The sequence below is a fragment of the Mustela nigripes genome, chromosome 2 (assembly GCF_022355385.1).
Source record: "Mustela nigripes isolate SB6536 chromosome 2, MUSNIG.SB6536, whole genome shotgun sequence".
Classification (NCBI taxonomy): Eukaryota; Metazoa; Chordata; class Mammalia; order Carnivora; family Mustelidae; genus Mustela; species Mustela nigripes.
Window position 1 is genome coordinate 4,114,128 of NC_081558.1, and position 26,367 is coordinate 4,140,494.

A 26,367-nucleotide genomic window follows, 5' to 3' on the forward strand; every position below is an offset into this window, starting at 1 on the left:
TAGCCCCTTCGGTCCAGGCAGCCGCAAAATGCCCTGAGCCTCTTGGGCAGATCCACCTGAAGTTCATCTGTTTTCCGGGAACTGAGAACATGATTTCCTGTGCCTGCAAAGGCTGAAGGCCCAGTAACTCATAATACCGACTCAGAAGAAGGTTCCCGGAGCTGCCTGGCCCCGGACTGAAAAAGCGATCACCTCCTCATTCCTGCTCTGTCAGTCTAGTGCTCTCATGAGGGCTGCGCCCCTACGACACTTTGGTGTGAGTGCCTCCTGGCTGGAATCTTTACTGGGCCCAAACCCACTTCTATGCCATGAGTATCCCACTTGTATGCCCCCTCACTCCTACCTGGCACGTGGCAGAGACGGTTCCTTCTTTTCCCACCACACACTGACTCCTCTCCAAAATGTAAAAATTGGCCCCCAACCTCACCTTCACTTCTTCCTGGGTGTCCCAGGGTTTGGGGGCTGTTACTGAATTTTAATGATTTCCTTAAGAACACGGGGGATCACTGATGTCTAGGATTGTGACGCCTTGGATGGCTGCCCAGTGCTTGGTGTGCACAGCAGGGCCCCTTGCTTGCTTGCCTGGGAGCCATTTTTCCCTGCCACGAGAATGGGGGGCTTAGGCCCCCACACGGTTTTCAATCCTGAATGTAGGATGATGTTTACCTTTCCCATTTTATCAACCTCCAAACACTCAAGACATTTCTTGTTCTCGAGAGTTCACAATCTTCTCCACCTATAATCTTCAAAAGCCTTCTCAATACAAAGATAAAGGGTTCAAGGGATTCCCTCTGGATTCAAAGGAAGAGTCCTTTCTTCTTCCTGCTTTGATTGAAGACAAGCAGTTCACAGCCTAACCACAGTCCAAACACAATTGGTCTCGCAAAGCAGTCTGCCTGAGACAGCTCCTTTTCCTCTAGATCAAGGAAGTCAGGGCTTCTGGTGTTTCTAAGACCCTGAACCTGAACGCCCAAATTCAGGGAGAGGACAAAGAACCACGGAAGGACAGAGAGGGGGTCGAATTTGGTTTGGAAGGTTCTACCCCATTATTCAATCCCTCTTTCGACCCCTCATGTCTCTGTCAGGAAACAGGATTAGCTTCTTGCTATGGGTGTACATATGCCCCCATTCAGAAAGTCTCCGTGTAAAAGGGGACTCCATCTGTCCTGACTTTCTGGCAGCAAGAATTAAAGGGAGCTGCAGAGATCGTGACCACCTTTTCAGTTCTCATCAGCTGCTTGTGATTTAGGGTCTGGATCTGAGGAACCCGAAGGGAAAGGGGCTGATCTGGGTTGGGACCCCCAGGCTGTGGAGCGCCGGGTGGAGGCGGACTTACCCCTGCCAGTTCTCGCGGGAAAGGAAGAAGCTGGGCTTCAGGAGTGCTGGCGGAAGCGCTAGCGGGGGCAGGAGGCTCTAGGGCATGCTCACCAGCTGACTCGGGGTGACCCGTGCCATGGTGGGGGGCCTCAGCCTCCCCCCGAGGCTCCTCTCCCGAATCCGACAAGTCTTTTTGCTCTGCAGAGGACTGGGAGCAAAAAAGACAATTTTCCTTCAATGTAAATACAGGCCACAACATGGGACGGGGGTGGGCAGGGGTCAAAGGGCTGGAGACGCTCAGACTTCAGCAGCTCCTGCCTAGGAGGACGAGCCAAGAAAGCTGGCACGTGCTGTTGTTCTGCTCCACAAAACTGGCCCTCCAGAATGGAAGAACGGAAAATGAACGTGGATTTGGCTGCGGTTTAACTTTGCAGGAGGCCTGGGCCCCCTTCTGAAAAGCAGGCAGCATGGAGCTACGGTGCTTATGGGCTGTGCGTGAGGAACAACACTCATGGTGACCAAAATGGGGGCAGAGGCTCTATCAGAGGGGGACAGGGGCGATCATGTCTGATTGTCCCTAGGGGTTAAGGACCCATCTCGGCAAGAATACTGATGGGGAAAGCTGGCCCTCAGCACCATTTCTGTCCACTAAGGTGGGGAAGGCAGGCCTGGAATAGCACACAGCTACAAAACAGGGCGCGGAGGGTCCGCACACTTCTGCATTCTGCTAGAGTGCTTCCCGCAGCTTTCCACTTGTTCTGCTTAAACCTGAGATCAAGGCAACGCTTTCTCGGCACTCAGTGAGTGCTGATGTGTGGTGACCAAGCCAGCTGGCAGACACTCGGAGAGTTCAGCTGGAAGAAGGAGCCCCTTGGCCTAGGATTCTCCCATGTTCACCCTGAACGCCTCAGCAAGGGTGTACTTAGAAAACAGCCAGGGCAAGAGAAAGCTGGTTCTGGAAGTCTGTCCTTGGAAGTCCAACACCCCTAGCATCCTTCGAGGTGGTTCCCGGGACTCTGGAGGGGATCCCGTGGACCCAGAGCCCTGTGGTCGACTCCTTTCTTGAGGAATGGGTTAAGAAGACTGTGTCCTGGAACAGAAAGGCTCCGGTCCCCAGATCTGCTCGGCACCGTCAGCAACACGGAGCCATTTCTCCCGCTTTTTTCATTACGTGGCTGCCCTGTCTTTCCACAGACCTGGCTGTGTTTCTTCTGAGTGTGAAGTGACTAAAACCTCTTGAGATGGGGCTTGGGGGCTAGTTCCTAAAGGTGAGCCTGATGGATGAAAGGAACTCTGTAAAGAGGATTTAAGAGAACTTTCAAACATTCTGAGGAAGGCAAAAGAAACAAAATGTTAACTCATCCACACACCTAAAAAGTCACCAAAATCTATTCTTCCTATCCAGGGGAGATCCACATGCACAAAGGCCTTTCTTCTCAAGATGTTCCTCCAACCTACTCAGGACATGAAGGTTGGTCCATGCACCAAAACCTGATAAGAGAAAAATTAAACCCAGAGCTCTATGGAAAACGGCCTAATTGGCCCATCTCTAACTGGAACCACAGGGGATTTTCTTTTTTTAACCCCTGCTTTTCGAGTGCAAGTGTTCAAGTGCGCTGGTGGCGCCGAACTCGAGATGCAGTCCAAACTAGAGGACCAAAAAGAAACACGGACGCCATCCCAGCAGTCTCTACCTGCGTCCGAGTGACTTTGCTGGACAAGAAAAGTGAGCGCTAGAGAACCAAGACAGGACCTGTAGTTCCTCAACATGCTTGTTAAAATCAGACATCAAGATTTTGGTCGCTTTTGACATCATCCTGAAATTCACATGGCTGACAAAAAACCAAAAACAAACAGGAGCACACAGGAGAGGCTTGTTACATCAACAGTAGGCTTCCAGAGGAGGTCTAGACGGTCTGTGACAGCGCTTTCAGGAAGCCTTACTTCCTGCTCTACAGCATTTCTGCAACGGCTTTCTGTCCTTCTCATAAACAGACAACACCCTGCACGTGAGACCTCACCTGCTCAGACGAGTAAGCTTTTGGAAGATAAAGTATCCGGAAGAAACAGTCGTCACAGTCAATGAAACTACCACCTTCTAAGATTCGAAGTCTCTTCACATCAAAAAGAAAAGAAACAAAACAAAACACAAAACCGTTTCCATGCAAGGCAGTTAAGGGGGGAAAAAAATTTCACTTTGCCACTAAAACCCTAAATGCATAAATGCAAGCGGTTCGCGAAGAGCGCCCTCTTGAGGAAGCGTGAGAACGTGCAAGGAAGTACGGGAAATGGCGCACGGTCAGCAGGGCTCTGGGACCGGCATTTCGGCATCAGGACTGGAGTTCAAACCGTGCATCGTTTTCTCTAACCGGGAACAGGGAATGGGGGAATCCGTAGCCTGCTATAAATGCAACTTGGGCCTTGGAAGGGAAGGACAGAAAACGCCACGTGGCTTTGCTACTGAACAAAAACAAAAACAAAACACCTGGGCTAACAGCTTCATTTTTTTTCCGATTTCAAATCTTTTACCTCAGTCAGGACTCAGTAATAACACTGGGGCCTGTGGAGTATCGCCTGGGCAGGGGGGCCGCGAGCTCTGAAGGGCAGCCCACTGGCTAGTTCAGAGCCCCCTCGCTGAAAGGGAAGCCGGTGGTCCCACAGCTGACGGCAGGACTTCCTGATCACTGTGGATCAAGAAATGGCTCAAGACGCAGCTGTAAAGAACATTCTGGTGACCGGACAACACGGTAATGGACTATATACGCTAAAGGACACTTCTGACTTCACGATCATTTTCTTAGGAGTGACAGCAGCACTGGGGCCACGGAGAGCCCGGGAGCCGCCGACAGGAGGAGTCAGAGGAGAAACAGCAGATGAGGGCCACCTCTGGAGTCGTGCGCTTCTGGCACTTACGACAAAGATGTCACTGGTGAGGCCTGATGAGGGACACCCAAGTGTCCACAATACCATTCATTCAACTTCTCTGAGTACCTGAATGTTTTCGAAATACAAAGTTGAAGAGAAAGGGGGCAGCGAGGCACGGCAGCCCGTGCAGCCTGCTCCCTGTTCTGCCTCTGCAGGCTGAGGGGCAGACAGGCTGGAGGTCGGTGAGAGACACGGGACCTGAAAGAGGCTCAAACCCCCATTTCTGTCTGAAGTGCCACGGCTGCTGCCTGCAGCTCTGCCTGCCCATCTCCCTGGAAACGGGAAGCCGAGGAGAAACAAACGCGGCTTGCTCTCTTACTTCTGAGCTGTCCTAGCAGCAGAGAAAGAATGGAAGATTCCGTCTCTGCCTGGCCACTCTCCACCCAGCAGCTCAGAGAGCCGCCCGGGCGGACAGTTCTCGGGAGGCTCCTCTTTATTGTAAACACGCGGAGGTTCCCCGTGTCCTGCTGGCGGTGCTGTCCCAGAGGCACGACAGGAGCGCAGGGCTGAACCCTGAAGAGCCGGAGAGCAGTTATTTTTAGAAGCCCGTTCAGGGTTGGCTCTGAGTCAGTATTTTGATAAGAACTACATCTGCACATTTTAAGATGACCACGAGCAGTTTCCCAGCTACTCTTCGGATGCAACTTCGCCCCAACCTTTCGCACGTAACACACACAAGTCAGCCTCTGAATTACAAGGCCACAGACAAGGACCGCCACAGTTGTGAAAACAGTACTGATGTGGATATAATTTAAAAAATATTTTAAATTCAGCCAAATATTACATTTTAGAGTTTTGTCCTGCTGGTTGTCCACAAGTTTCAGGTTTAAAGAATTATTAATTCCTACTGCTTGTTTTAAGTCGGGTTGGCAAACTTTTTCTATAAAGAAAGGGTCAGCCACTAACTATTTTTGACTCTGTGGGCCGTATGTCTCCATCCAAATTACTTCACTCTGCTGTCACAGAGGGAAAGCAGCCTCGGCTATGGGGAACAGGTGGGTATGGCTGTGAGCCAATCAAACTTTATTTATAAAAACAGGCGGTGATGGCAGGTCTTATTAGTTTGCTGACCCGTTTAAAAGTGGTTCAAAAGATCATAATAAAATTCAAAATTCTACAAAATCCTGAAAGAAGCAACTTTCATATCTAAAACAGAAATTGAACACGGGGATTTCTAAAAGCTAGCAGAAACGCAGCAGCCCCCTCACAGTGACTGAAGCTCCAAAAGACAAATGATAAAAACACATGTAATTAAGTGGTATGTCTTGGTCAAGGCCCACTGGAGAGGAGACCGCAGAGGCTGATGTGTCTTGAAATTACCACCTGGAAAACCGAAACAGAATAGGAAGAATGTTTCCTTGGGTGTTATGATTCTTTCTTTCGCAAAAGAATGAACAACGGGAAAGTTGAATGTGAGAGCAACCCTAGCAGATCAGCCCTGGCTCACACAGAAGGTGTGCTGAAAGGGGGTCCGTTTTGTGGGGGTGGTTGGACAGCCACTTCTCCCTCCTGCCCCCCTGCACACACACATGCTCTCTTCCTGGCACAGTACTCGAGTGCAGTCCAGGACAAGGTGGGCCGCACAGAAGTCTGGTCTTTCTTCTCAGGCTGAGGGGTGGGATCTAGGAGCCGCAGCTTCTAGGCGTCCCAAATCGCCAGAGCAGCAGCCCCCAACCTCAGAGCTGGCCACCCTGCCAGGGGACTGGGGATCCACCAGAGCATTCTCTCAAAATGCTGTTCTTATCAACAAGATGCAAACAGATTTCAAAACACTCAGAACCCAGCGCAGCAGGTTGGTCCCTCGCTCTGAAATCTGATGTAATGGGTATTACATCACATCCGCTGTCCTGGGGCAGGGGTGGGAGGGACCATCCATTTGCTGGACAGAGTCCTTCTTAAAAGCCTGGGAAGCATCAACCGCAGAACACCAACGAACTTTGGACACGACCCGACCTTCCACACTGACTTGCCAAAACGTCAACGACTTCTAGGTAAACAGCGCAGGAGACGTCAGAACGCTACGGCCACACAGAGCAGGACTTTAAGAAGCTGTTAGCTCATGGCTATGAACTGGGCAAAGTATTCCCAACGTCAGGGCAACCAAGACATTTAAAATCCAAGAGGGGGAAGCAATGTGTAACACAGATGGACGGTAAATACACAACGCAAGCCAACTAATAATTCCTCGAAGTGCGTTTATGCCAAGTTGGTTGGGGGTCAGAGTAGCTCCCTAAAATCTTTAGAGGTGCTGTCTTCCCCCTTAACCACCACAACCCTCCTCCCTCCCCTCTCCCGTCTACCTTCTCTGTCCTACTCTTCCTAACGCACACTCCTTCTAAAACAAAGCATTAGAGATTAGAAACTATCTTTCTGCCACTGTTAAAAGCAAGAAATCTGAGCCCTTTCCACACACGCCCGTCTTAACCTCTCACATGGTAACTTGAAGCCACAGGACCTTTTCCCTTCAAGCTCCGTGTGGTGGCTTGAAAGACAGAAGCGCCCTTGGCCCCCTTGGCCGTGTAACCTGGGAGAGCCCTCTGGGATCAAACAAGTCAGAGTAATCATGTGAAGAGAGAACATACGGCCCCTTACCTTTTGTCCTTTATCCTTCTGAAACACAAAGACGGGCGGAGCAATGGCAGGTTTTTCTGCAAAAAGAAAAATTGGTTTTTTTCCCCCCAACACTACAGTCATACAGTAAACAAAGCTACATTTGTTTGTAATAAGTTAAAAACAAAAAACAAACCCAAAATAAAACTGGTAACTCCGAAGAACATCAAATCACTCAGAAAATGGTTTCTTGAAGTGGCTGTGTGGGCATGTGGTTTGTGAAAACTCGACACCTAATGTTAGGGTATGTGCACTTTTCTGCATGCCTATTATACACCAAGAAAAAGGTTTCAAGATGCAGCTGAGAACAGCCCCGCCCGGGGCTGGGGGAGAGCCGTGGGCAGGGCGGCAGGCTGCCGGACACCCAGGGAACTGCCGCCACCCAGCGCCGTGAGCGGTGGTCTTGCAGGAAGGAGGCACAGGGGGGTCAGATCTTATGTGGCACCTCCCCAATTTCAAAGGCTGGAGACTAGTTTAGGTTTTTCCAATTTCAAGGCCAGCAGGTGGCCTGGGGATAACCGGACCAGACGGCCGCCTCTTGGCCGCACAGCTCATGCCCTTCGGCGAGCGTACCCTGGTTGAGGCACCTGACATTCCACTTGGATCTCTGAGATCACCTGCCAAAAAAAAGAATTTAAGGAGTTGGAAAAAACCCGAGTCCATCTTGCCCAGCTGTTGAAGGAAGAAATCCTTGAAATGTCCGGTCACGTGATGAGCCCAGGGTGGCGCCACCTGCTGTTGTCAGGCAACCTCTTCGGCCTCCCGTCCAGGGGCAGCCACATCCACAGCCCTCTGCCACCTGCCCCTGCTACCAGCTGGGGGACCGTGCAGGAGGATGACCTTCACCCATGGGGAAGGCCCGGATGCCGCCTGCCCCACTGCCGTGATCCCCTAAGCAGCCCTCTCCCGGCACAGGGGCTGGTGCTGCCCGACAAACCCCGACGAAGGAGGGAATGAAGGTGCCTGTGCCAGACAGTGAATGACAGCAAAGGGATGCGGGAGGCGCTCTGGACAGCAGCGGCGCGGTCGCATCACTTCCACGCAGGGCAGCCCAGCGAGCTCTCGGCACTGCCCTTCAGCCCACCAGCCAGCCTCCAGCTCACTCCTGTGTTTGACTCCAGCCAGCGGCAAAGAGTGAAGGCCCATGGGCAGGAACTCCCAGCTCAGCATCCCTCTAGTCCCCCATTTCTTCAGGGAACCACCCCTCCTTCGCCCCTGGCTCTAGGTCCGGGGAGGAGAGTGCTTGGTACTCTGGCCCCAGGGGACAGCATGGCATGTGAGTAAGGCCAGGCCACGGACAGTGAATGGGGCTTTTACTGGAGCGACTGGGGAAGGGGGTGCTGTTTCTGCTGGGGCTGCAGGGCTGGTAGGAGGTAACCCTGGGGTTGTGAGTGGTCTCACGTCACCAAAGAGACTTTGGACCAGTGTCAATCCAGTGGGAAGCAGAGCTGCAGACAGAGGAGGAAACTGAATCCTGGGGACACCTGGGGACACCTGGGGACACCGCTGGAAGGCCTGGGGCCAGCACAGCTTAAAGCTAACCCCACCCCCGCTGACTTTTCAGTTAAGCCAACACACGCTGATTTTTGCTTAAGCCTGTCTTAACTGTTGCTGTCCTCTAAGAACCTCCAGCCTGAGAGGCGAGGCCTAGCCGCTGCAGACTTCAACACACGATATGATACTCGGTAGAAGAAACCCTGCCTGGCCTCACAGTGAAGCAGAGACACTTTCTCTCCCAGGAAATAACACCACCAGATAGACTAGTAGTTATGGGTTTATGCTCTGTCTCCCCTACTACGACATCAAATCCATGGGATCGGAGAGCGCCTTGTTTCCTTGGCTGCCCTGTGGTCTACCAAGAGCACTCGGCCTTGATAAACTGGAGAAAGGGACGGAAGGCTATCGAAGAAGGACGAGACAGAGGGAGAACCATGGGGACGGCAGGGGAAGCCCTTTCTTGTGTCGGCTGACCCGCAGGCACCCAGAAGAGGCTGCAGAGATTCGGGCGAACGAGAGAGGCCTGGGCTGCCTCTGGTCTCTGGGGCAGGACAAAGCCACAGGGCAGGGTCCAAGCAGGAGGTGGGAGAGGTCCGTCTGCTGGAAGAAAACTGCACTGCACGCGGGCACGGTGCTCAGCCGGGGGTGGAGAGAGGCCACGGGAGGGCCATGGGGTGGGAGCTCTGAAGGCAGCTTCCCGGAGAACTGGATCCCCGGCAAGGCCCACACGGAGGCCCTCACTGACTCCTGGCTGCAGCCACCACTACCGCAGGTACGACCTTCCTTTCTCCACCTCTGCTCTCTCATTCCCTTCGTCCCCCTTCGCAGAGCAGCCAGACCACTGGCGTGAGACACTGACTTAAAACTCAGCACTGCCCCCCAGACTAGGCGTGGAACTCCTTCCAACAGGCCACCCTGGCTGGACCCCTACGGTGGCACCGAAGGGCCGGCTGCCCCCTGCACGCCCCGTGCTTCCACTATGCGTCTGGTCTTCCGCCCAGAACACATGCTCATCTCATTCAGGTCCGGATGCCGTACCTTGCAGGAAGCTCCCAGTTTTGAGCTGCACCCCCGTACCCCCAGAGCCTGCTCCTGGCTTCTACCCCACCACGGGCCACACTGAGGCTACCCGTCAGGGAGGCTAAGGGACCACGGATTCGGCATCCAAAACAGCTCTGTGTCAGCAGCCAGTGTGCTCCATGAAGGGCCATCCACTAAGTCTTTGAACTAGACCCTCTGCAGGTCCTCACACCTGTAACACCAGCTGCCGTGTCCTCGCGCAAACATTCACTAAGCTCTGACTCTGTGCAAGGCCCTACGGGAAAAATGGTGAACAGGAAGCCAGGGGCAGAAAACCTCGGGGTCAAATACCTGATGAAAAGCAATGGGCGTGTCTGCACATGGGGCATGGAGCTTTCCAGGGGTGACTGGCCGCATATACCCCCCGATCAGGAGCCCCAGAGGAGCGAGGCCTCTTTTATGTGGACCGCGGTACCTTCAGAGCCACACGCGTAAGACGCCGAGCAGGAGGTTGGAGCCAATGAAATGTCGCCAGGACTGGCGAGGTCAGGACCCACCACGACCCTCACTGACGGATGGTTTGGCGGTCATGACGAACCCCCACCCCACTAACTAAACCGCAGCAACGAGCGTCCGTGGTTCTCCACCAAAGACAGCACCAGTCACACAGATTTAACTCCCACTGGGCTCCAGGAGGGCCGAAGTTCATGAGCTGCAAATCAGCACTGACATTACAAAAGGCCAACTCGAGCGCACCCCATTCTGAGTACGCCTGCCCCACGCTCACGCCGGCGGCCTCGGCCTGTGCTCTTAACCGGCTCCCATCGAACTGCTTCTGGTTATGTACCCGGACAAGCAGCCTTCGCTCTGCCAGCTGAAACCCAGGTTTGGGGAACGGACAGCGAACAGAGCAGTGAAGGAGGCTTCTGTGACTTGCCTGAAGTCCAGTCCAGCCAGTCACAAGGGAAGGAAAAACCACCACCAGAGATTTCTAGAGACCCAGACACGTGAAGACCTAAAGTACTAAAATGTTAATCAAATGCCAACTATTCGATCCAGATTCTCTCAACCAGGTGTTTTGCTCCTATAAAATCAATTCTTTAGAGTTTGTGAAAAAGCTGCCCTCCCTGGGGGCACTGGCTCAAGACACCCACATAGTAAGAGTTAAGAAAATCAACAACAAAGAAATCTGTGTAACCAAATGTTCTCCAAAGTTATTTGATTAGGGAACCCCTCTTTCCTCAGCCCTTTCCTGACATGAGGCCTGAGAACTGTATTCTGTGGATGTATTCTGTGGATGTAACTGTACTCTGTATTCTGTGGCCCAAACTGGTGTGTGAAGTGGGCTGAGACTCGAAGCACAAGTGGCCTCAAACTACGACCCCGCCTCTGGGGGGCACGTGGGAGATGCTGTGCCCTCATCCCAGCTCTCCATGGTGCTGCATGCCAAGGCCAAGGTGGCTGCTGCTACATCCACACCCCGCCTCACCCTCCTCCACGGGCCCCTGTGCAGCTCACGCACGCCAGCCCGCACCCAGCCTGAGCCCGGCTGGGATCCCAGGTGCCGATCAGGCCCCAGCTGGGAAAGGCCCCCGAACCCCCAGGCAAACAGCAGCAGTGGGGACACGCCAGAATCGGAAAGGAGTGAGCCCCCCTGACATCTGGCCCACAGGCCTGCTCTCCCTCCTGTCCCCGCCACCCTCCACCCACCTGTGAGGTAAAGATGCAAAATGGGACAGTCCAGCTGTAATCCCTAAGGCCAGGGACTGTCCTGGATCTGGTCTCTGCAGTCCTGGTAATAACACGGATAGGCAAGCCCAGTCGCAGGGAGGCTACAGATTTGGGCTCTGGAGGCACTGGCGGGGGGGCGGGGGGGGCTCAGGTCATGAACCCCAGGGTCCTGGAGTTGAGCCTTGCATCAGGCTCCCTGCTCAGCGGGAAGCCTGCTTCTCCCACTCCCATTCCCCCTGCTTGTGTTTCCTCTCTCAGTGTCTCTCTCTCCCTGTCAAAAGAAAAAAAAAAAGATTCCTGCTCTTGTTTCATACCTCCGCCGGATGTCTGGGATTTCTCCGCACGTGCCCCTTCGCCCACCCTCACGCGGGCCCTGCTCCCGAAGGCACCGCCGACCCAGTCCCGACGGACAGGGCACCGCGCTCCACGCAGCGGAGTCTGGGAACCACTCCCCCAGACGCACAGCTTGCTACGTGCACAGACTCCATCCTAACACTCATTCAGCAACTGCAACTTTCTGCAACGCCACACACCCCAGTGCCCGCTGTGTGCCAGGCCTCATGCTGGCCTCTCGGATATGGTGGGGACATGGAGAGACATGTCCCCTGCCTGCCAAGAGCTGCCATTAGTCTCCAGCTGAACGCTGCAACTCTGGAGAAGTGAAAAAGAGGCTCAGAGTGCAGAGCAGAGGCTCTGGTCAGGCTGTGGAGAAGCAGTGCGCCCAGGAAGGCTTCTCGAGGGAAGCACCATCCAAGCAGAAGGACGGCAGCAGGTAGCCAGGTGAGCAGGAATGGCGGAGACTAAGACCGCAGAAAGCCAAGTGCACTGGAAGAACTCCAAGGTGGTGCCTGCGGGCGCCTGCTGCTTTACTAACACACCGGCTGACTCCAGACCCTGGAGGACAGACACAAAACAGACCACCCAGGCCCAGAGCCACAGGAGCAGGGTGCGCCCCTCCCTTCGCTGGATCCGAGGTCTGCATTGACACTGCAAGGTCTACTGGAGAAGCTCCTGCAAGGGGACCACCATTCAGGCAGGTCCTTTCTTGAGGAAAAGAGTTGAAGATGGTTCCAAAGAAGGCAGGGGTCCCCGATATGCAGGTTCCTTCCCGACCCGAGGGACCACAGGCCATTTTCCCCACAGGGAAGGGAGGGAGAAGTCTCTGGGCAGAAGCAGGGGCTCCACGGAGGCAGGCCCTTCTCCTAAAGCAGAACTGAGCCGAGGCCCCGGGACATAGAGAAAATCCTCAGATGCCTTGGGTACAGGTGTGGGAAGGCCCGAAAAGGCCTCACCTGAAAGGAACGTCCATAATCTGCTGTATGCTGTCTGTGTTGGGGGGAGGGCCCATAAAATACCCCTTCAAAGAGTGATAAAGAACCTCAAAAGGAGAATGAGTTTTAACCAGTCCCACACTTGAGAGAATTGAAACACTAAGCTTCCCAGACCGCTACTGCAAGTAGGCCACGGACCAAGACTCAGGGTTTTGTCTTTTTTGTGCTGAGACCGACAGACAAACTCATAAAACGCAAAGGCCACGTGTGTCTATCTCCCAGGCAGCAAGCGCGGGGAAAGGAAAGGGCGCCGCAAGGATGTTTCCCTCGGAAGCCGGCGCAGAACCACCTCCCGGGGGCAGGGCGGCGACGGCAGCTGTCCAGATGTGAGGTCAGGAGTGGAGTGTCTGCTGCCTGCTACAGGCAAGGGAAGGGGAGCAAAGAACTGGCCTGGACCCCAGAGGGGGCCCTGGGATAGAACAGGATGCTTCTCCACCTCCAGGATAACAGAGGTCTCGGGATCCCAGCTCCAGACTCCTCCCAGCCTGTGTGTGTGACTGACAGCAAGGACATTCCCCAGCGGGTTTTCCCCAAACTGCGGGTGGTTTCATATGCGGGTCGGGCAGGCGCTCCACGCTTTGTTCACCCATCGCCCTGACTCTTGGCAATCACTTTTGGGGAGAGGTCGTACCGGTGTCCTTACTTTAAGGGAAAGGAAACAGAAGACTCAGAGGTTGAATGACTGGTCCAAGGTGGAACCAGGTCTCTAAATGCATCTGGGCTACACCGCCATCCAGGAGCAAGGGCCCTGCTTCCCTCCCTATTTTCTGCCCAGCTGGGCCTTGGAGCTATGACACAGGTCTTCTTTTCTTCTGAGAAGCAGCTATCGGTTATTGTTCCAGGAAAGCACAAAGGAAACTAGAGGGTGAACGATGAGTTTTGGGGTGGGCCTGAAGCTTTCAAGTCATGAGACCGTCTCTGCCTCAGAGCAGGGTGCCATCAGGCCAACAGCGGATCCTTAGGATGGTCAAGGACAGAACGGAGATGTGGACGTTCTATGGTGAAACAAGACGTGTCGACTCCATCTTTCAAAGGCTTAACCACACAGTGCCCTGCAGAACATATGCAGAATCTAGGCTGAACACACACACCCGTTCTGTCCACGCTGTGGGAACAGTCAAGTGCACAGGACTACGGGCAGGCGCTGCAACAAGCCCGGACACCCCCAGCGGCTGCCTCCAACCTTCGTCTCCAAGGACTGTCCGTTAAACCAAACAGAATAAACTATGGAGGCCCAGGAAAACACACAGAGAAGCAAATCTGGGATATCTTGGCCTGTTCTGTTTATTCCCCTTCTAAATGATGTCTCAAACACCTGCCAGGAAACGGCCCCCATCTGGAAAGCCACTTGGAATTCTTGACCAAAATGTCAGCAAAGTACTTGTGTAAAATGAGCTTTAATCCTGGGCTGATGTGTCTTAATCTTCTTATCTGTGCAAAAAATATGGAACGCATCTTGGCAACACAACCAGCAGTCTGTTAAGACGTGACAACTCCTTTAATCCTACAACACTCACTATCTCAACCCTTCAAGTCATTTCTTTTCTCGGGAATTATTATAAACAGTTCTGAGCAGCCACATAAAGGTGTATTTGTCACTGATGTGTCAGCTGTATTCGCACACTAATTCTCTAGTAAAGAATGGAAGTGAGCTCAAACATGCTGTTGCTAGGTGATGCCTCTCTTGATCTTAGTGTCCTGAACGCTCAGTGGCCACCCAGCCCAGCTAGCAGAGGGCGGTGGGTCCCTTAATTCCTTTTTCGGTACTCGAGTATGTTTTTCCCCAGGCAACTCTACAGTGGTCTCGGGGAGATTACAGGGGGCCGTTTTGGAGACGATGGTATCTTTTATTTTATGCACTTCTTTCTGGAATGCTCTTTGTCTTGCCATTACCTTCATCTCCTGAAATCCAAGCCACTTTTCAATGTTCTAACTGCTGCGTCCCTATACCTCTGGAGCAATAAGCGAGTCACATTTGCTGAACGGTCTTTACTAGACCTAGAGGTACATTTAACATCACCACATTCCTGTGACATACATGTTATTTATCATCTCTCATCTGTGAATCATGAAATGAGATGGAGAGGCCTCGGACAGACAGACAGTGCTTTGCTTGAAGTCACAAAGCTGGTAAGCGGCAGAGCTGGAACCAGAAGCCTAAGTCTGACTTCCAAGCTGGTGGAGCCTCAGGTTCCCTGAGGTCCCACCGAAGGTCAAGCCCCATTCTGCCTTCTTTCCTTCTACACAAACCGGCCCTACAGTCAAACCATCCAATCCCTACCCCACCCCCAACTCGCCCAGACTATAAGCAGCTGTGACAGAACCTGTGCTCTGGGCACTCTTGTGCCTTGAACCCAAGAGAAACCCCACAAACATGTTAAATAAGTCCTACAAAGTCAGCAATTTCACCCGAAAGAAAGAAATTCAGAGAACCAGCTTTGCAGCACTTTTCTGTTTTGCCACTAGGTGGCACGACATGGGCAGAGCCAAGAGGTGAAATCAAAGGGGCTGAAGCCTGGGGGAAAGGTCCAAAGAAGACAACGGAAATCCCCCCCACAGGAAGCAAATCCCAGGACCACAGAGCTTCTGCTGAGGCAGCAAACTGATGCCACGCAGGCTCTGGATTTTGTGGGCATTCAAATCGGTCTCAGGCACCTACGGCTGGGATCCTAGGCGACCCAAAAGACCTTCCCTGTTCCCCCACAGTCCAAGAGGGACGGTGCCACACCCCGGGCAGTTCTAGGGAGGCTTAACTGAAACGATGCAGAAAAAGTGCTGAAGTGGCCAGCACACGCAGTAGGACACCACCTGGACATTGCGCTCATTATTATAATTATACCCAGAGACGGCAAGAACACTGATGCCGCCTTAAAGCACCAGTCTTGGATTCAAGGACTGTCTCCAACTCCCAGGTCCCCAACACTGATAAATGCCTCAAAATCTGGCCCCGTCTCAAAGCTGCCCAGATGCTGGGACAACTCACATGCTCATTTGCTCCGAATCCCTCAAGCCTGATCTGATGGAAAGCCAACCAGTTAAGCCCAGCTTGCAGCCGCACGATTTACTGAGCACCTACCACGTGCCAGGCACTGTGTCTGGCACTGGAGACAGGATGGGAGAGAGAGAGGGGTGCGATAAGGAAGATAAAGCAGGATGGGGAGGAGGGCACTACAGGGTGCATGGCTGGGTAAGGCCGCCCTAAGGTGTCATCTGAACCTTGGACATACTGGGGTAAGGCAGGTGAAGGCAGAGTATGGTGTGTAGAGAGAATCCCAGGTACGAAAGTCCTACGGACAGAAAGAACCTAGAGGCTAACATGGGGGAAAGTAGGAGGTGAGGTTGGGGAGGGGGCCACGGTGAGGAGTCCGGATTTATCCAGTTTAAAGGGAAGCCAGAGGAGTCACGATAGGACCTGGTTTATATTTTTAAAGGGTCGCACTGTCAGTGAGTGGTCCTCACGCCAATTCTTCCCATGTTTGTGTGAGGAAGGTTTCCTGTAAAATTCTGGGGAAGGGGTGCCTGGGTGGCTCAGTGGGCTAAAGCCTCGGCCTTCAGCTCAGGTCATGATCTCAGGGTCCTGGGATCGAGCCCCGCATCGGGCTCTCTGCTCCCCCACCCCCGCCTGCCTCTCTGCCTACTTGTGATCTCTGCCTGTCAAATAAATAAATAAAATCTTAAAAAAAAAAATCCTGGGGAAGATCTCCCTGGGGCTGCTGGGGAAGACAGGTCTCACAGAGGCAGCACATGTGAGGGGACCACTTAAAAGCCTTCAGGAGTCATCCAGGTGACAAGTGGCGGTGATAATGGCAGCCTGGGCTAGTCCTGGGCCATGGAGCCGGGCAAAGTGGGTATTTGGGCAGATTCTGGAGACTGAGCCTGCTGCAGCCCCCGCTGTGCGAAGACTGAGAGGGCCTTAATGGGGTGGGGGAAGTCCCCAGTGCTCTCTCAGGGGCAGACGTGGTCAGCTAAATCAAGTCCCACTTGTCTGGCAATAAGAGCCAATAACGGGGGGGGGGGGGGGACCTCCAATGGTGCTAATGACTGATCCAGGCCCTGGACTCTCAGACCCCCAGCGGCCACCACCATCAATGCTACATCATTTCCCTTCTGTGCAAAGAGTAGCCTGTTCCCCCCACTCCCGACCCGAGAAAGCCAAACTCTCAAGAACCGTGCGCCCCACTCCCGCTCTATTACAAATGTGACACAGGCATTCATTCTGGGTCAGCAAATTCCCAAGATTCTGTGCAGCAAACCTGGGGGAGTTTAGCTAAAGCAAGAGCACTTTAAACTTACCGTACAAAGCAAGGCCTGCCTTCTAAACATGCGCATGGAGGAACTACTACTGTCTCTGCAAATACCTATTTCTCTTTGAGAGTAACAGCCAAGGACAGGGCCCTGCACGGGTAAGTTTTCCGGAAGAGAACGAGTGCTCATGATCTGATCTGATCCACCAGAAAGGACGAGCATGGGCTGGAAGCTGCTGGAAGCAGGTGCACTGCACCAGCTGACTCTCCCTGCTTATGTGGCCTTTGGTTTCAGTCTCTGTGACATAGAATGGCCTAGATCCAGAGCTTCTCTGAAGGTCCTTATGTTGAACCTGAGACAGTGCTGAAGGTCATGGAAAACACTGTTTCTCCATCACAGGGATATGGAGTCCACAATGCCTCTGTATCTGCCAAAAGGCCACAGTGGAAACGGAGGCTGGGAGGGTGAACCCTAAATTCTAGTTGGTGAATAATCTATTCCTGGACAGTTTTACTTAATCTCATAACCCAGTGCTTCTCCCCCAGGGGTGACTCTGCCCCTTGGGGACATTATGCAGTGTCTAGAGACATATTTGGTTATCAAAATGTGGGGGAACTGCTAATGGCATCTAGTGGATGGAGACCAGAGACGCTGATCAACATCCTCTAGTGCACAGGAGGGTCTCCAAACCACCCCCAAATGTTAACGATGCTGCAGGTGAGAAACTATGCATTAATTACTTGGAAAAAGATGGAGTTAGATCCCTTACTCAGATTATACACCAAAATAAGTTCCCAGTGGGTCAGATAGTACAAACTGTGGTGACCCACTAGCTTCTGTGAGTCACCTTTTCTCTCCCTCTCCATACTTTGTACATTTAAATGTGTGCAACATCCTATGACCGCAGTAGGTCCAATGATTAGGGAATATAGTGTCTTGGGGGTCAATGGGCTCCCTTAACCCAGGGGTTCTTAAACTCAGGCAATTCTTCCCGGGAGGGGACATCTGGCAATGTCTGAAGACATTTTTCCTTGTCATGACTTGGGGAGAGGGGTGCCACTGGTATCTTGTGGGTAGAGGCCAGGGATGCTGCTAAACCCTGCGAGGCACAGGTCAGCCCCCGCCAGTCCCCATGTCAATAACACTGAGGTGGAGAAACACAATCCAAAAGGAGGTTTTTCTCCATCCAGACATCTAATCCAAGAGCAACATCCACTAGTAACTGAGAGCACATCCGCACGTGCCAGTAGGTCAGTTACCTGACAAACATTCTCTGGGAACAATGACCCTCTGACCTGATCAGCGTCATCCCCAGGCTACAGATGCAGGAACAGAGGTCAGACATCCTGCCCAAGATCCTGGGCAAGAACGTGGCAGAGGTAAGATGCAAATCAAGGACAGGCAATCTGGGTATTTCCAACTGTGCCATGAGCAAGTCACTCGGGGCCTGCCAGTCGGTCCCAAGTTAAAACTGCCCTGGGTTGGAGAGATGGGGCCAAAACCCGCGCCGAGCTCATGACAGGCTCTGCTCAGGCTCTTTACAATGGGGTTGCCGATCACAGGCCAGCAATTCTCAAACTGCTTGGTCTCAAGACAGCTTTCCATGCTTGTAAATTATGGAGACTCTCTTTATGAGTTTTTTTTTTCCTTTTCCTTTTTTTTTTTTTTTTAAAGATTTTGTTTACTTATTTGACAGACAGAGATCACAAGTAGGCAGAGAGGCAGGCAGAAAGAGAGGAGGAAGCAGGCTCGAGAGCCCGAATCAGGGCTTGATCCCAGGACCCTGGGATCATGACCCGAGCTGAAGGCAGAGGCTTTAACCCACCCAGGCGCCTCTCTACGAGCTTTTTTAACTGTTGGCTACAGCTGCTGATACTTCCCAGGTTAGAAATTAAAGCTAAAAAAATACCAAAACGTTAATTTCTTTAGGATAATAATAGTAAACTCTTAGCTAAACAATAAATTTTATGAAAAGTAATTCTTAAAACAAAAAAATTAGTGAGAAAATTGGCATTATTTTGCATTTTGACAAATCTCTTCAATGTCTGCCTTAAGAGAAGACAGCTAGAGTCACTTTTCTGCTTCTGCAGTCCATCTGCTGCTGTATGACACTGTTATAACCTTCGGATAAAACTTCACTGTCCGTTCACAAGAGAATGGGAGTGAAAAGGGCAAACAATGTCTTTGTATTGTTATGAAAACAGTTTTAAACCTGCAGTCTCCTTGAAAGGTCTTGGGGACTCCCAGGGGCCCCTGGACCATCTTGGAGAATCGTTGCCATATGTTGCTTTCTGAGCGCTAACAGTCGGGGATAGTGAATCCCGAATTCATTACAGACCGTCAAAAGCTTTACGCTGAGGCTCTCTGCTAACGTGCAGAGACAGCTGCATCTAAGAGGCGGTACAATAGGGCTGAAACCCAAATGCCAACCAAGGTCAGGCAGGCGCCAGAAAAGAAGGAAGTGGGCCAGATCCCAAACTACTCAGTGGGGACTATGGTGTCCTGGGGGACACACAATCTATCTTTTTATTCTGAGCATTCCAAGTCTTTTTCTTTATTTGCAGACAAGTCTTACATATTTGCGATCAGTGCCTCTACAATTTTCATCTAATGTTCTCTCCTATGCATGTCATGTGTTTGCTGTTATCTTCGACATTATAATTTGGGGCACACAGTCTTATCTTTTTTATCTTTTTTTTTTGTTTTTTTTTTAAAGCAGTCTTCCTGCTGAGCAGAGAGCCTGATGCGGGGCTCGATCCCAGGTCCTGGGATCATGACCTGAGCCGAAGGCAGAGGCTTTAACCCACTGAGCTACCCAGGCGCCCCACACAGTCTTATCTTAAGGGCGGCAGCTGCTCCTCTGTCCTGGCGACCTGTTACTGCACAAGACCCCTGGAACAGCCTGGTTCCTGCTTTTCAAGAGAAATCAGAAACCTAGATTACTTCTCCCCCTTGAAATCTCAGAACTCTTAAATGTTGGTTCCTAATTAAAAACAAACAAAAGTTCCTAAACGGGCCAAATTAAACACATCTGCTTGCCCCTGAAGCAAGTCTGCAACTTCTGCCTGTGGTTTTTGACTCTGGCTTCGTGTTGTAAAACATCTGTGGAGCTTTTTAAAACTACCAATACTCCGGACCTCCTGCCACCGTCACTGATGGGGTGGCCCAGGCGTCACTTTTTATTTTCCTCAAGAGGCTTCTTAAACAAGTATGGAATGCACTCACGGCTAAGACTCACGGCAAGTTCTAGGCAACAGCACCGAGTGTCAAGATTGCCAAGGATGAAGCCAACTGTGGACAGCCAGCGGGCTCTTCTCTGAGGCCCTAGCTATATGGTTTTCTCCCAAGTAGTACAAAGTCACACCACGAACAAGACTCCACGGGACTGGAAAGGATACTGTGCACAGGTGGCAAAAACAAATCCCTTTCAAACAAAACAAAGAACTCCTGCTGCCTGCTGCCACCCCCATCAGCTCCGCGAGATCCTGACAGATACGGCGAGAACCCACCTGCCTCAGACTGCTTCAAAGTACCATGGAGAGCTACCAAGGCAGGGCCAATTTAACATCAGCCACCTCTGTGGCCAGCCTGTCTCAGGGTTTTCCCAACATTAGAAAGGCCCTTCTCAGACCCCCCAGATGGTCCTCACCTTCCACTCTACCCTGGCCTATTCTCTGTGCCTGAACACAGTAACTAGGCCGAACTGAACTGGTACCAAAAATGCCCCCTTTGCCACTCCCACACACTGCCACTCTTCCGAATGCCATCTGAGCTCGCCTGCTCTAACCTCCATTCGTTCCTTTTGCTTCCACTCGCTCTAACTCCCCCAGAGTATAAACAAACCAGACCCCGACTAGGCCTGACACCCAATGAATGTGCGACATAACAGGACTGCTGGGGTCATCCCACTTTTCAGTTAACTGAGAGGCAGGCTGAAGACACGGTTCAAAAGTTTTGCAGAACTTTGACCTTTTTGGTCTATATAATGGAAGCAAAACCTAAATTTTCTTCAAAATGTATAAAGATTCTGCAGCCTCGGAGGTAGCAAGACACCACCCAGCTACCACCAGCCCCACATGCTACAGACGGAAGGGACATCACAGTCACACAGTCACACTCTGATCTCAGAACGAATCCCAGTTAATGTTTATCATAACTTCACGACAAGTTTTAAAACAGTTGTCTCTAAAAGTTAAGTTTATGGCAGGAGACGGTGAGAATTTAGTGATCTGAGGATTCTGACCAGTTCACTTGTAGCTCATTCTCTCAGGGTTAAATTTTAAGTCATCAAGTAAGGTGAAAACAGAGAAAAGTCAAGCCGCCCGTGAAAATCTCTCGAGTGACACTGGGTCAGGCTAGACAGACGTTTTCAACTGCGGGCCGCTTTGTAGCCCCCCCAGCAGGACATGGGCAGTGTTTGCACACATTCTTGGTTGTCATGATGGGGGAGGGAGGACGGTGCTGCTGGCATCCAGCGGGAAGAGATCAGAGAAGCTCATCAACATCCTACAAGGCACAGAGCATTACACGTGAAGAATTAGCCGGCCACAAACATCTATGGTGTCGAAGCTGAAAACCCTGGGCAGGGGATCACGCGGAAGGCAAGACAGAACCCAGCAGGGCTGACGGCTCAGCTCCAGCTGGGGTCCCATCATGGCTCACCTCAGGGCCAGCCTCCCTAGGCACACTCGTTTCTTGCTCTCTCTTTCCCTCTCTCTCCTGAAGACTTAACGCCAAACCATTCCACAGGATGAGTCCACGGTAGTAAAAAATAGCTACCATTTACTGTTTATTACTGTGTGTGCAGACAGGTATTAAATAATTCATATATACTGATTCACCCAATGCTCACAGCAGCCACGAAATACCCATGATTATCATGATTCCCATCTGGTGAGGAAACCGAGGTTCAAAGGGGTTAAGAAATATGCTCAAAGTCACCCAGAGAGTACACGGCAGAGTCTGAACACAAACCCAGCTCTCAGCAAGGCAAAGCTTGTGCCCTGCCATTACTCACACCAGCGGGTCTTACCCCAGGTGTGGTTCTCCTCACCCCCTGCCCCAGGACATTCTGCAATGTCTGAGGACATTTTTAGTTGTTGCGACTGCTGGGGTAGGGGTACAAGGGAGGGTGTGTGCTACTGGCATAAAGTGGGTAGGGTTAGGGATAGTGCGATGCTGCTAACACCCTACAACGCATAGGACAGCGCTCACAACAGAACTGTCTGACTCCAAATATTATACGGCCAAAGGTAAGAACGCTGCTTTATACCATGTCCACGAGCCAGCAAGGATTCATATGTATGTGCTATCTTTAAACACTGGGGTCCGGAATCCAAGATATTCTACAGGTTAGATACACTTTACTCACCCTCTGCCCATTCTTTACCTTTTAAAGACACAAAACTCAGCATTCAAATCCTGACATCCATCTATGATGCAGAGTATCTTTGGGGAAAGAATGATTAATGTGTTTGGGATATATCAACAGCAAAATGCCAAGCAGAAGAGAGTATCCCTGGACACAAGTGTAAAACACATACACAGACCCACACACGCACTTCTCTCTGTCTCCTAGGGGAGAAGCATTCCAACTGGACTTTAAAAGTCAGACTACAGGAGTACCAAGAAAGGGCTGTGGGAGTTGCTGTCACCATCCCTGAAGAGATCACCATGGCAACGAAGGCCAACAAGATGCTGTATTAAATACACAGTTGGAAACGTTTCTTTCCGAACAGGCACAGCACACCTAATCTGCACCACTCAAGCCCGTGGTTCTCAACCCTGGCTGCACACCGGACTCACCCATGCTGCTTCCTCACTGTACAGATGCCCAGGGCCCACTCGACATCTCACAGAATTGGAATGGGTGGGGTGTGGGGACTGTGGTTTTAAGAAAGCTCGCCCCGTGACTCTGATGCCCCAGCCCAGGCGCAGAGGTAGCAATGGCCCAGGGAAGAGCGACAGAAGGGTTGGGTGTGAAGATGGACCAGCTTGGAAGAGCACTCTGGAAAAATGGAAGCTAAGAAGGCATTTGACTGGAGCTCAAACAGCAGGAGGAAAAACACACACGTGGGGCAGTCCCTAAAACTTCAAAGTGCATAGGCAAGAAAGGCCTTGTTTACACAGCAGATAATACATTAAACGTCTCAGCAGGCTGTACAAGGCAAAAAGCCACTAAGACTTATGTTCTGAGGACAACTACGCCAGAACTAGTGTCAGACACAAAGTACTGAGTGAGGGTAGCATTTAATAGGCAAAAACTTTAAATATGAAGCATTCTATTCCTCTGTTTTATACTTACTGTTCAATTAAGCAATCAAAAGTTCACGTGTTAGCCCATATACTAGAAATGGTATCCACGGAAAACAGGAATCCACAATTTTCCCTTTGTGCTCAAAAGTACACCTTACAATACGGGTCCTTAGTGATGAATTCATTCATTTATTCAACAAACATCTCTTGGATACCTACTTTGTGCCAGGCACTGTTCTAGGTGTAGGAAATCCATCTGTGATCATGACAGAAATCCTTGCCCTTACGGAGCTTATATTCTAGAGGGGTAGTCAAACAAACAAGTAAACTTCGTATGTCAGACGTTGCTGCGTGCTGGGGAGTAAAATAAAGTGGGATACAGGAGATAGGAAATGTGGATCCAATTTAAAATACGTGGCCAGATAAGTTCTCCGCAATATTTGAGTAAAAACTTGAAGGAGGTAGAAGTGTGAGCCATAGGGGCATCTGGGGGAAGACTGGTTCAGGCAGGGGAACCGGAAGGTCCAAAGGCATAAAGGCGGTGAGTGTAGAGTCCATTCAAGGGATACTGAGGAAACCAGAGTGGTTCAAGCAGAGCAAGTCTGGGAGAGAGCAGTGTGATGGGAGGAAAGGGAGGTATAATGGGGCCACTCTAGCTTCTGGGCTGAGCCGTGAGATGGGTAAAGTTGGAAGGGAGGCCCAAGTGGTGAAAAGCAGCGCTGGTGGTGAGAAGTGGTCACCTTCTGGAAATATTTGAGCTAGAACTGACAGGATTTGCTGTGGCATGTGAGAGGGATGAAGAGGTGACTTCAAGGTTTTTGGCCTGGGTAATTAAAGAAAGGACTTGCCATTTACTACAAATAGAAGGAAGACTGTGGAGTGGGGGCAGGTGTTGGGGGTAAAGATAGGGACTGTTCGATGAGACACTTACATGCAGATGTCGACTAGGATGTTGGATATGCTGCGTCTTGAGTTTGCGAAAATTAATAATGAGAAAAGCCACACTAAAGCAAACTTGAGGGGGGTAAAAGGGAGGCTAAAAGGGGTTGCCTTACCATGCAGCAGAAATCAGGGGAGAACGGTCAGTTACAGCCCCCAACAGAAGAAACATCAACAGGAAAGAAATGTCGATTACAGGCCCTGACAGAGGAGGTACCCTGAGTCTTCTACAGGAAACCATCCGCCCCTGTAACTCAGCCAATGAGAAACTGTCATCACCCCAAACTGCTGCTTTTCTCGGAAACTTCCGGTTCAAACTAGAGCTCGCAACTTTCCCCTTCTCCCTAAAATCCTGTTCCTGTCCTTCATTGCGAGACTCGCCTATGGTTCTGTCCGTGCTTGCTTGTCTTACCCTGCCATTCTCCGCTACTCCTGAATAAGCCCACCTTACTAGTAAAATCTCTCACAATATTATTAAGATCGCCAAGTTCAAGAAACTGAATGGGCCAAACCCATAAATACATACAGCATGTCATATTGATTGCCCTGTCTCCACTCCTTCTCCTACCTTTAACTGGATCTTCTGGACTGGGATGCCTCAGCTCTCGGTGGGCTCCTCCGTTGTAGAAGAGTTACAGGGCAAGGTGGCAGGGGGTGTGGGGGCGTGATGGGGGGCTGGGCTCTGAGGCCCAACTCCCTGATTCACACATTCCTGCGGCTCACAAGCTCTGTGACCTGCCTCGGACAAGTAACCTCAGCGCTCTAACTCGGTTTCCTAACCAAGAGGACCGGCTGACAGTACCTACTTCACGGATCTTTTGTTAAGTGAGGAATATTTAAGACAACAGGATTCAGGCTTTGAAAGGGTGCAGGGTACCACCCCCAAACACTCTGCCAGGGTGGGCAGTTAACTCTTTCATCCATGCATTCTTACAGGTCGGTATGGAAACCTCCAGACACCCCCCCACCCCCCCCACCCCCCTCCCGGGCAGCAGGGAGCAATGTATGGGGGAAGAGGGCCAGGCAGGTAAACTAGCTTGCCAGAACTACAGTTGTGCACCTAGAAACGGAGGGAGCTAAAAATAGGCCTCGGAAGTCCTCAGGCTGCTGCGATACCGTCACCACTATTGATTCCAGCAGACACCAGCTTATGGAGTGCTTTCTCGAGAGGTTTTGGAACCGTAACCTTGTCAAAAACGCTCGGGTGGGATGTCAGCGCTCCAGAGAGGAAGGAATTCGCACAGGCTCTCTCTCTCTCTCCCCCTCTCTGGAAGTGCCGCGAAAAAGGGCCCAAAAGCAGCCGCGGCTTTCAGGGCTCCACATCCTGTGGCCAGGCCTAAATGCAGGGAGCCGAGGCGCGACTCTCAAGTCGCCTCCAAGGATCTGGGGGAACTGGCGGGAATTGGGGGCCGAGTTCGGGGAGGGGGTGGGGAACAGATCAGGTGTCCTCCATCCTGGGCATGGAGCGGGCCCGCGTAGGATGAGAACCCCACCGGATTCGGGGATGGGCTTCCTCGGCCCGGGGAAAGGGACAAGCCGGTCCCCGGGAACGAGGGGGCGCGGGAGGGAGCGTGGCGCGCTGGGCGACGACCAGGCCCGGAGGTCTATTTACATCTGAGGCCAAGGCGCTGAGGCCGCGCCTACCGCCCCCTTCGGGCCCCGACCTGGCCCGGGGAGCAGGAGGACCTCAGAGCTATGGCTCCAGGGGCCTCTCAAAGCCCTCTGGCAGGACGGTGGCAGGGCCGAGGCTGCCGGGAGTGATGGGCCGGGCCGGTGAGCCCGGACTGAGGGGACGCAATGGGGGGCGGCAGTGGGGCCCGCTGGGCCGCTGTCCCCGAGCACACAGCCCGCCGCACTCCGGGGTGCTCAACCCTCGGGCTTGTGGCCCCTCGGCCTCCCGCCGCCCGTTCCCTGGCCGCCAGCTGGCCCCCGACGGCGCCTCCCCTACCTTCGTTCGCCAGGTCCGCCATTTTACTTCCTTAAGCCCTCCCACAAGGCCCCGCGCCGGCCCGGGCTCGTCTGCTTTCTGCCAGAAACTCCCGCGCGTGCGCACTTCGGCGATCTGACTCCGACCGAAACCAGCAGCTCGCGCCTGCGCGCTGAGACCGGCGCGGACTCGCGCTCCGGTGGGCGGTCCCGGCCCGGCCACACTCCTAGCACGCGCCTGCGCACTAACTGCCCCCCGCCTCCTTTTCCCGCCGACTAAGGGGGCGGGGGGGGGGCGGGCGGAGCAGGGCGCATGCGCAGTGAGCCTCGCGCGCATTGGGGAGCCGACGTTCTGTGAGGCGGCGCGGAGGGGGCTGTGTTTCGACGCCGCAGCTTTCTGCTCGTTTCCAAGTTCCTTGCGGTGGAGCCGTGAGCAGCCGAGGGAGCCGCGACCGAGGCCTTCCTCGAGGTGAATCTCTGGATCTGTGGGGGGGGGGGGGGCGGCGGGGGTAGTTTTCCGCGAGCGCAAGCCTGACAGGAGGGCTCCGGGGCGCCTCAGTTTCCCCTTCCG

General features: G+C 52.4%; 1 protein-coding gene across 9 annotated transcripts in view; it reads right to left on the bottom strand.

The window, feature by feature from the left end:
• Window positions 1–25,924, bottom strand: part of RANBP3 (RAN binding protein 3) — a 51,729-nt gene extending 25,805 nt beyond the window's left edge. For 5 of the 9 annotated variants that reach the window (XM_059388772.1, XM_059388771.1, XM_059388773.1 and 2 more), the window contains exons 1-3: window positions 25,819–25,924; window positions 6,835–6,890; window positions 1,337–1,525 (exon numbers count right to left, since the gene is read on the bottom strand). In XM_059388772.1, the coding sequence (XP_059244755.1) occupies window positions 1,337–1,525; window positions 6,835–6,890; window positions 25,819–25,840 (267 nt within the window). In that variant the 5' untranslated portion in view covers window positions 25,841–25,924. Of the gene's footprint in view, window positions 1–666; window positions 691–1,336; window positions 1,526–6,834; window positions 6,891–25,818 lie in introns of those variants that run through there. The other 4 variants (XM_059388776.1, XM_059388774.1, XM_059388777.1 and 1 more) reach the window with 3 other exon arrangements.
• Window positions 25,925–26,367: the final 443 nt, after the last annotated feature.